The 11,212-nt window shown below is 43.5% G+C and overlaps 1 protein-coding gene across 1 annotated transcript; it reads left to right on the forward strand.

The window, feature by feature from the left end:
- Positions 1 to 363: 363 nt before the first annotated feature.
- On the forward strand, positions 364 to 10,192 carry LOC129862026 (troponin I, slow skeletal muscle-like). The gene is made up of 4 exons (XM_055933315.1): positions 364 to 482; positions 8,339 to 8,428; positions 8,809 to 8,979; positions 9,102 to 10,192. The coding sequence occupies exons 1-4, from the start codon at positions 372 to 374 to the stop codon at positions 9,183 to 9,185; spliced, it is 456 nt and encodes a 151-aa protein (XP_055789290.1). The 5' UTR covers positions 364 to 371; the 3' UTR covers positions 9,186 to 10,192.
- The last annotated feature ends 1,020 nt before the right edge of the window (positions 10,193 to 11,212 follow it).

Raw genomic sequence — 11,212 nt, forward strand, 5'->3', positions numbered from 1 at the left:
GGTAATGTCCATAAAAGCCAATTAATAATTTAACATGAAAATATTGATCATGAATATTATTGTTTAATCTTTTTTTAGCAATGAGCTTAAGACATCTTCTCTGTCCTCATTTCAGCCAAAACCAAAGTCGAAGATCTCTGCATCTCGCAGACTCTTCTTGAAGGTAGCTTTTCTGTCTTACTTCCCTGTTACTGTCACAGTCACAACTAAACAACACTTCTCCATAATGTGTGTCAGTTGTGATTTGTGGCTAACGTATACATAGATATATAAAACACCATAGCAGTTATGCTACAATTACACTGCTAATACATTATAGTATAAAGTAATTATATGGTGTTGTTTCCCAGACCAAACTGGTGAAGAAGGCCATGGCTATGTTGGTGGCTGAAAAGGAGCAGAAGGTGATTGACAGAGAAAACACACTGAGTGAACGAGTCCCAGCACTGAAGCTATCTGGGCTGTCTGTACAGGACCTGCAGGTACTATTAATATAGGAATATTATTTAGATACATTACTATGAGTATAGTCATGTATATTCATGTACAGTACTATGAGTATAGTCATGTTTATTCAGGTACTGTACTATGAGTATAGTCATGTATATTCAGGTACAGTACTATGAGTATAGTCATGTTTATTCAGGTACTGTACTATGAGTATAGTCATGTATATTCAGGTACAGTACTATGAGTATAGTCATCTATATTCAGGTACAGTACTATGAGTATAGTCATGTATATTCAGGTACAGTACTATGAGTATAGTCATGTATATTCATGTACAGTACTATGAGTATAGTCATGTATATTCAGGTACTGTACTATGAGTATAGTCATTTCTATTCAGGGACAGTGTAATGCATATATTCATGTTTATTCAGGTACAGTACATTTACATTTACATTTAAGTCATTTAGCAGACGCTCTTATCCAGAGCGACTTACAAATTGGTGCATTCACCTTATGATATCCAGTGGAACAACCACTTTACAATAGTGCATCTAACTCTTTTAAGGGGGGGGTTAGAAGAATTACTTTATCCTATCCTAGGTATTCCTTAAAGAGGTGGGGTTTCAGGTGTCTCCGGAAGGTGGTGATTGACTCCGCTGTCCTGGCGTCGTGAGGGAGTTTGTTCCACCATTGGGGAGCCAGAGCAGCGAACAGTTTTGACTGGGCTGAGCGGGAACTGTACTTCCTCAGAGGTAGGGAGGCGAGCAGGCCAGAGGTGGATGAACGCAGTGCCCTTGTTTGGGTGTAGGGCCTGATCAGAGCCTGAAGGTACGGAGGTGCCGTTCCCCTCACAGCTCCGTAGGCAAGCACCATGGTCTTGTAGCGGATGCGAGCTTCAACTGGAAGCCAGTGGAGAGAGCGGAGGAGCGGGGTGACGTGAGAGAACTTGGGAAAGTTGAACACCAGACGGGCTGCGGCGTTCTGGATGAGTTGTAGGGGTTTAATGGCACAGGCAGGGAGCCCAGCCAACAGCGAGTTGCAGTAATCCAGACGGGAGATGACAAGTGCCTGGATTAGGACCTGCGCCGCTTCCTGCGTGAGGCAGGGTCGTACTCTGCGAATGTTGTAGAGCATGAACCTACAGGAACGGGTCACCGCCTTGATGTTAGTTGAGAACGACAGGGTGTTGTCCAGGATCACGCCAAGTTTCTTAGCACTCTGGGAGGAGGACACAATGGAGTTGTCAACCGTGATGGCGAGATCATGGAACGGGCAGTCCTTCCCCGGGAGGAAGAGCAGCTCCGTCTTGCCGAGGTTCAGCTTGAGGTGGTGATCCGTCATCCACACTGATATGTCTGCCAGACATGCAGAGATGCGATTCACCACCTGGTTATCAGAGGGGGGAAAGGAGAAGATTAATTGTGTGTCGTCTGCATAGCAATGATAGGAGAGACCATGTGAGGATATGACAGAGCCAAGTGACTTGGTGTATAGCGAGAATAGGAGAGGGCCTAGAACAGAGCCCTGGGGGACACCAGTGGTGAGAGCACGTGGTGCGGAGACAGATTCTCGCCACGCCACCTGGTAGGAGCGACCTGTCAGGTAGGACGCAATCCAAGCGTGGGCCGCGCCGGAGATGCCCAGCTCGGAGAGGGTGGAGAGGAGGATCTGATGGTTCACAGTATCAAAGGCAGCCGATAGGTCTAGAAGGATGAGAGCAGAGGAGAGAGAGTTAGCTTTAGCAGTGCGGAGCGCCTCCGTGACACAGAGAAGAGCAGTCTCAGTTGAATGACTAGTCTTGAAACCTGACTGATTTGGATCAAGAAGGTCATTCTGAGAGAGATAGCAGGAGAGCTGTCCAAGGACGGCACGTTCAAGAGTTTTGGAGAGAAAAGAAAGAAGGGATACTGGTCTGTAGTTGTTGACATCGGAGGGATCGAGTGTAGGTTTTTTCAGAAGGGGTGCAACTCTCGCTCTCTTGAAGACGGAAGGGACGTAGCCAGCGGTCAAGGATGAGTTGATGAGCGAGGTGAGGTAAGGGAGAAGGTCTCCGGAAATGGTCTGGAGAAGAGAGGAGGGGATAGGGTCAAGCGGGCAGGTTGTTGGGCGGCCGGCCGTCACAAGACGCGAGATTTCATCTGGAGAGAGAGGGGAGAAAGAGGTCAAAGGACAGGGTAGGGCAGTGTGAGCAGAACCAGCGGTGTCGTTTGACTTAGCAAACGAGGATCGGATGTCGTCGACCTTCTTTTCAAAATGGTTGACGAAGTCATCAGCAGAGAGGGAGGAGGGGGGAGGAGGGGGAGGAGGATTCAGGAGGGAGGAGAAGGTGGCAAAGAGCTTCCTAGGGTTAGAGGCAGATGCTTGGAATTTAGAGTGGTAGAAATTGGCTTTAGCAGCAGAGACAGAAGAGGAGAATGTAGAGAGGAGGGAGTGAAAGGATGCCAGGTCCGCAGGGAGGCGAGTTTTCCTCCATTTCCGCTCGGCTGCCCGGAGCCCTGTTCTGTGAGCTCGCAATGAGTCGTCGAGCCACGGAGCAGGAGGGGAGGACCGAGCCGGCCTGGAGGATAGGGGACATAGAGAGTCAAAGGATGCAGAAAGGGAGGAGAGGAGGGTTGAGGAGGCAGAATCAGGAGATAGGTTGGAGAAGGTTTGAGCAGAGGGAAGAGATGATAGGATGGAAGAGGAGAGAGTAGCGGGGGAGAGAGAGCGAAGGTTGGGACGGCGCGATACCATCCGAGTAGGGGCAGTGTGGGAAGTGTTGGATGAGAGCGAGAGGGAAAAGGATACAAGGTAGTGGTCGGAGACTTGGAGGGGAGTTGCAATGAGATTAGTGGAAGAACAGCATCTAGTAAAGATGAGGTCAAGCGTATTGCCTGCCATGTGAGTAGGGGGGGAAGGTGAGAGGGTGAGGTCAAAAGAGGAGAGGAGTGGAAAGAAGGAGGCAGAGAGGAATGAGTCAAAGGTAGACGTGGGGAGGTTAAAGTCACCCAGAACTGTGAGAGGTGAGCCATCCTCAGGAAAGGAACTTATCAGGGCGTCAAGCTCATTGATGAACTCTCCAAGGCAGGGGTGTCAAAGTCAAATGGACGGAGGGCCAAATAAAAAATTTAGCTACAAGCCGAGGGCCGGACTGTTCGAATGTTCATTGAAAAAAATTTAAATGACGCATATAGTCTAGTGAACCTAATTGAACCTACTGAAAACCTAACAAATATATTCCAATATGATCAGATAAATAAAGCAATATTTTCTTATGGCTCTGTCAGTAATCTTTAATTTTCAACAGACACAAAAGACAAATTTCCTTTATATAAAAATCCCCATAACATGAACATTAAATGAAAGAAACCGGTATTCAAGGCACCATCAGTAGCCTCTATTTTAGCAAAAGTGGGCTAAATTTACTTCAAAGAAAAAAACAATAATAGCAATTTTCTATCATCCACTCAACTGAAATATTTTTAAAATATAATTGGATTGAAATACAATAAAATAAAGTGCAAAAATCTATTAATCAAAAACAACACTTTGTTTAAGGAGAAGTAACATGCAGTGAAAACAAATATTAAACTTTAACTTTTAAACTTGAACTGAGTAAAAACTCTAAATATGTGATTGCACAGTAATGTTCACTTGTTTGAGGTTGAGGGTGATACTTGGTGGTGTCCCATCTTTTCCACAAGTTCATCAATGTTCGGGGTAAGGCTCTGAGCTGAGGAAATCCTCAGAATTGAGTGGAGGTGTTCAGCAGTAAGTCGACTTCTGTGTGATGTTTTGTTCAGGTTCATCAAAGAAAACAGTTGTTCACACAGGTATGTGCTGCCAAACATAGACAACGTTTGAGCAGCCTGGATGCGCAGCTGGGGCATTGTGTCGGGGAGGAAACGGGCGAACTCCGCAGCACCCACTGCCGCATATTTTGCCCTCAGTGCATCATTGCATTGGAGGTCAATCAACTCCATTTGGAGGTTTGGTGGTGAGCTTTCCACGTCAACAGCAAATGGGTTACCGAGCAGTTCCAACCTGCTTTTTTGTGCTTCAAAGTCAGCAAATCGGCGTCGAAAGTCAGCGGCAAGCATACCTATTTTATCAGCCAACTGTGCGCTCGGGAACGCACTGGTAGAGAGCTTCTCTTTCATGGTCTGGCAGCTGGGAAAGTGGCTCAAATTTTCTTTCCGCATCTGCGTCTCCCACAGAGTCAGTTTGGTTTTAAATGCCTTCACTGTACTGTACATATCAGAGATGACATGATCCCGACCCTGCAGCTGCAAGTTCATTGCATTCAGATGACTCGTAATGTCACACAGAAAAGCCATTTCACACAGAAACATTTCGTCTCGGAGTTGTGTTGTGTCTTTCCCTTTGCTGTCCAAGAACAGACAAATCTCCTCACGAAGCTCGAAACATCTTTGAAGCACCTTTCCCTGGCTTAGCCATCGCACCTCTGTGTGATAAGGCAAATCACCATGCTCCGTTTCTAACTCCGTCAGAAATGCCTTGAACTGGCGGTGATTCAAACCTTTGGCTCTGATAAAGTTAACTGTGCGCGTGATGATGCTCATTACATGCTCCATTTTCAAGGCTTTACCGCACAACGCTTCCTGGTGTATGATACAATGATAAGCTGTCAGCTCACCTGTCGCGTTTTCCTCTTGCATCTTTTCCCGTATCTTCGCCACCAGTCCGCTCCTGTGTCCACACATCGCAGGTGCTCCGTCGGTTGTCAAACCCACGAGTTTTTCCCAAGGCAGCTCCATCTCATTTACACATCTTGACACCTCTTCATACAAATCATGCCCCGTAGTTGTGCCATGCATAGGACGTAAAGCCAAAAACTCCTCTGTCACGCTTAGGCTGGAGTCCACTCCGCGGATGAAAATTGACAACTGGGCAATGTCAGAAATGTCGGTGCTCTCATCCACAGCCAAGGAATATGCAATGAAATCTTTTCCCTTTTTCACAAGCTGCTCTTTTAGATTGATGGACAACTGGTCTACTCTCTCGGCAATGGTGTTTCTGCTCAGACTCACATTTAAAAAGAGTTGCCTTTTTTCTGGGCAAACTTCGTCACAAACTTTAATCATGCAGTTTTTGATGAAATCCCCCTCCGTAAATGGCCGGGCTGATTTAGCGATCTCTTCTGCCAAAATAAAACTGGCCTTGACAGCAGCCTGGCCTTGTGATTTGGCTTTTTTGAACAGAGCCTGTCGAGATTTGAGGCCTCGTTTTAATTCCTCTGCCTTTTGTAGCCTTTGTTCCATGTCCATATTCTTGTTTTTGTCCGCGTGTTTCGTTTCATAATGTCGTCTCAGATTATACTCTTTCAGTACCGCCACACTTTCTCCACACAGAAGACACACAGGTTTTCCAGCTACCTCCGTGAACATATACTCCGACTCCCACCTTGTTTGAAACCCCCGGTTCTCAGTGTCCACCTTCCGTTTTGCCATTTTTGATGGGTATCTGAAAGTTAATTTTACTGTGATGCTGACGACTGCTGTGCCAATAAATATTGAAATGAAGCAGCCTACTGCTCGGTGCGTCACCGTTGCATTGTGGGAAATGTAGTATTGGTGCGTGTAAAAGATCTGCGGGCTGCAGGCTTGCTGCGGTCTGCGGGCCGGTTCTAATAATAAATCAAGATCATCCCAGGGGCCGTAAAAAACCTTCTCGCGGGCCGGATGTGGCCCGCGGGCCTTGACTCTGACATATGTGCTCCAAGGGAACCTGGAGGGCGATAAATGATAAGGATGTTAAGCTTGAAAGGGCTGGTAACTGTGACAGCATGGAATTCAAAGGAGGCGATAGACAGATGGGTCAGGGGAGAAAGAGAGAATGTCCACTTGGGAGAGATGAGGATCCCAGTGCCACCACCCCGCTGACCAGAAGCTCTCGGGGTGTGCGAGAACACGTGGGCAGACGAGGAGAGAGCAGTAGGAGTAGCAGTGTTATCAGTGGTAATCCATGTTTCCGTCAGTGCCAAGAAGTCGAGGGACTGGAGGGAAGCATAGGCTGAGATGAACTCTGCCTTGTTGGCCGCAGATCGGCAGTTCCAAAGGCTGCCTGAGACCTGGAACTCCACGTGGGTCGTGCGCGCTGGGACCACCAGGTTAGAGTAGCAGCGGCCACGCGGTGTGAAGCGTTTGTATGGTCTGTGCAGAGAGGAGAGAACAGGGATAGACAGACACATAGTTGACAGGCTACAGAAGAGGCTACGCTAATGCAAAGGAGATTGGAATGACAAATGGACTACACGTCTCGAATGTTCAGAAAGTTAAGCTTACGTTGCAAAAAATCTTATTGACTAAAATGATATAGTACTGCTGGCTGGTGAAATAGGCTAGCTAGCAGTGGCTGCGTTGTTGACTTTGTTTGAAAGTGTAGCTGGCTAGGTAACCTCTAACTGGCTAGGTAACCTCGACAATTACTCTAGACTACACAATTATCTTGGATACAAAGACGGCTATGTAGCCAGCTAAGATCAAACAAATCAAACTGTTGTACTGTAATGAAATGAAATGTAATACTACCTGTGGAGCAAAGCGGAATGCAACTACTCGCTCCAACCCGGAAGTGCGTATCGTAGAGGGAGAGGCAATAGAAGTGTTGTTTCTTGTATTATTGACTTTTGTGTCTTTAGAGGACTGCTTCACCTTAATGTCCCCTTTCCCCCCTTTCCCTTTTCTTCTGTCCTTATTTTGTCCCACTTGGTCCCTTCTTTGTCCCTTCTTCACTTCTGCCAACTAGACACTCCTTGTTAGCTAGCTAGCTTCTTCCAGGAATGTCCCTAGCAACTGCCTAGCAACAGGTAAACAACTTAGCTAACTAAGAAAACGGTATAATTTTATGAAAAAATTGTTACTTTTTCAAAAGCCTTTCTTCTTTGTTTGCTGCTTGTTTGGTCTCCTATTCAGTTTGCAGTTTTCTTTTGATTTTTTTCGATGTACTTTACTCTAAAAAAACATTTAAATTTCAATATTTGTAGGAGCTCATCTTTTCAGCTGCTGCTGCTGACATGTTCTGCTTTAGATGATGTACTATGAGTATAGTCATCTATATTCAGGTACAGTACTATGAGTATAGTCATGTTTATTCAGGTACAGTACTATGAGTATAAGTATATTTAGGAATGTTCAGGTATATTTATGTACAGGTGTCAGATCTTAATTTGATCAGTTTCATCGCAGAAGTATTTTATTTTATTTATTTATTTTATTTTATTTAACCTTTATTTAACCAGGTAGGCAAATTGAGAACACGTTCTCATTTACAATTGCGACCTGGCCAAGATAAAGCAAAGCAGTTCGACACATACAACAACACATAGTTACACATGGAGTAAAAACAAACATATAGTCAATAATACAGTGAAAAAAAATAAGTCTATATACAATGTGAGCAAGTGAGGTGAGATAAGGGAGGTGAAGGCAAACAGATATATGTATAAATAAATAAAATATAAAAAGGCCATGGAGGCGAAGTGAGTACAACACAGCAAGTAAAATAAAAACTAAAAAAACACTGGAATGGTTGGTAAAGTAAAGTAATTCTGCCGCAGGAAGATTTGATTATTCTCAAAAAAAGTATTAATTTCTAACAGGAAATGCGTTTTGATAGGACCTACAGTAGTAGGACATGTATTTGGTCTGGTGCTTAACATTTGAGCGAGAGAGAGAGAGAAGGAGAACTGCAGATTTTCAGTGAATTCAGGTAAATCCTTTGGCTCAGGAAAATTCTCTGGGACAACAGAGTGATCAAAATGACCAAATCTGTAGGTTACTATGAGTATGATTACAGTATAGTTAGCTATGTTCAGGAAAAGTACTATGAATACAACGGGTATGAGTAGGGTATATTCAGATATCAATCTGCTTTCTCTTCACAGACTCTTTGTAAAGAACTGCACCAGAAAATTGATGTTGTTGATGAAGAGCGGTACGACGTCGCAATGAAAGTTTCCAAAAGTGACGCAGAGGTACCCGATCCACAGATTCTCAAATTAAAATATTACAAACAGTTCACATCAATGTATTATCTTTCAATGCATACTCTATCCAAGTATGGGATATCTTATTAAGAAGAATAGTATATAATAAACCTTTGTTCAGGTCGATATTGTAAAAACATTTTTTTACCATAAAGCCAACATATGCATTTATTTTTTACAATCAATGTACAGACAGCAACGTTTGAAATATGTTCTACCCTCTTGTGGCTTTGAGTCAGGTAATCTTACCAAATGTTATGTGAAATGTGAAATTTTATCACAGAGTGAATATTTGTGTTGATATGTGGAACTTTTATTTAGAAATGGAGACTTTTATTTTTTTGACACCTTGCTATGTGGCAATATAGATTGAAAATCTGACCATGAAGATCGTTGAGCTGAAGGGCAAGAAGCGACCTCAGCTGAAGAGGGTGAGAGTATCAGCTGAAGCCATGATGGGGGCCCTGCTGGGAGCCAAGATCAAAGAGTCTGTCGACTTCAAGGCCAACCTCAAGACTGTCAAGAAGGAGGAGGAGAAGGTAAGAGGGACATTCACTGCACAGTGCAGCCTGTCCCAATGCTTTCTTTTCATTACTTTTTTTTTTTTGTAATGTGCACCTGCAATACAACTGTGTGTGCAATACTTCTGTCATCCTCACAGAAAGAGGAAGTGACTGATTGGCGTAAGAATGTGGATGCCATGTCTGGCATGGAGGGCAGAAAGAAGATGTTTGCTGCATCCTAATAGCCACGGGTGGAACGATGACATCATTATGACTTCTCAGTGTTTAACTTACATTATGACAGTCAAGGAACAAAGTTAGTTTGTATGGTTTTACGTAGCTACAGAGTCTCTTGCGTTGTTATGTGTACATATGTTTTGTGTGTGCACCCAAATCACATTTATATCATATGATAATTATAGTCACTCAATGGTAAATAATGTATTATCTTTATGTAATATGTTATGGAATGTTGTTATTATATACACTACCGTTCAAAAGTTTGGGGTCACTTAGAAATGTCCTGGTTTTTGAAAGAAAAGCTATTTTTTTTGTCCGTTAAAATAACATCAAATTGATCAGGAATACAGTGTAGACATTGTTAATGTTGTAGAAGGCCAGCATCTCGGAGTTTCATTTTCACTGTTGACATTGAGACTGGTGTTTTGCGGGTACTATTTATTGAAGATGCCAGTGGGGAACTTGTGAGGCATCTGTTTCTCAAACTAGACACTCTAATGTACTTGTCCTCTTGTTCATTTGTGCACTGGGGCCTCACACTTCTCTTTCTATTCTTGTTAGAGCCAGTTTGCGCAGTTCTGTGAAGGGAGTAGTGCACAGTGTTGTACGAGATCTTCAGTTTCTTGGCAATTAGTCGCATGGAATAGCCTTCATTTCTCAGAACAAGAATAGACTGACGAGTTTCAGAAGAAAGTTCTTTGTTTCTGGCCATTTTGAGCCTATAACCCACAAATGCTGATGCTCCAGACACTCAACTACTCTAAAGAAGGACAGTTTTATTGCTTCTTTAATCAGGACAACAGTTTTCAGCTGTGTTAACATAATTGCAAAAGGGTTTTCTAATGATCAGTAAGCCTTTTAAAATGATAAACTTGGATTAGCTAACATAACGTGCCATTGGAACACATGAGTGATGGTTGCTGATAATGGGCCTCTGTACGTCTATGTAGATATTACATAAACAAATCAGGCGTTTCCAGCTACAATAGTCATTTACAACATTAACAATGTCTACACTCTATTTCTGATAAATTTGATGTTATTTCAATGGACAAAAAATGTGCTTTTCTTTCATAAACAAGGACATTTCTAAAGTGACCCCAAACTTTTGAACGGTAGTGTATATTATATGGTATGGACACGCAAAATGTTGGATGTTAGAAGTTATCCAAATATGATTGTGTTACTGACAATAAATTACTTGTGTTATCATTGACACATGTATGGTCAACCGTCAGCTGCACACAGTTTATTCCACAAAGTTGATCGCGTGTGTGTGTGTGTGTGTGCGTGTGCGTGTAATTTGCATTGTGGATCAATCATAGTTCATACTGTAGTTTTTGGCAAGCAAAACATTGACATAGAATATACTTTACTGTCTAGCCACGTTCAGTGACTGTTACAATGTAGCTAGTAGAATCCGTCATGCCACGCCTTCTTCCCCATGACGACCGTTCCAGAGAGCCCTTTTCTGTCATCTCTCCACATATGGGCAGCACACATGACACAAATCCCGCCCTAAACGTGAGCTTTTCCGTTTCGATTGGACCACAAGCTTTCAATCGCGGACTTCTTAAATGCTCTCGATGGTTGTCCAAATTACTGTCAACAGTCACGACTACACGAACTACTATTGGGACGGACTTGTAACTCGCAGGGTAAGAGAGTATTCATGCTATTATTATGATGCATGTTCCGGTACATGTATGTTTTGTAGCTTGCCGTCTTACAGTCTTGCGCGTAAACGCATGCCCGCCAGCAGCCTACCAATGAGATGACAAGTGCATAAGGCATCCCAGCTAGCTGTTTTTTATTTATTTATTTATTTAAACCATTTGACTGTTGATGTGATGTAAAAGGTATTAATTATGGAATGTGCAATAGCCACATTTCCATGTTTAGTTACTGAATTACCCTGTTTAATTTGGGGTTAAATATAACCCGTTGTGTTGGCATGTAGCCTTTTAACCACTCGAAATGCCGGACATTTGCTGACCCCACTAGACCCACCCCCTCAGCCGCAGAATAA

The sequence above is a fragment of the Salvelinus fontinalis genome, chromosome 9, assembly GCF_029448725.1.
Source record: "Salvelinus fontinalis isolate EN_2023a chromosome 9, ASM2944872v1, whole genome shotgun sequence".
NCBI classification, from domain to species: Eukaryota; Metazoa; Chordata; class Actinopteri; order Salmoniformes; family Salmonidae; genus Salvelinus; species Salvelinus fontinalis.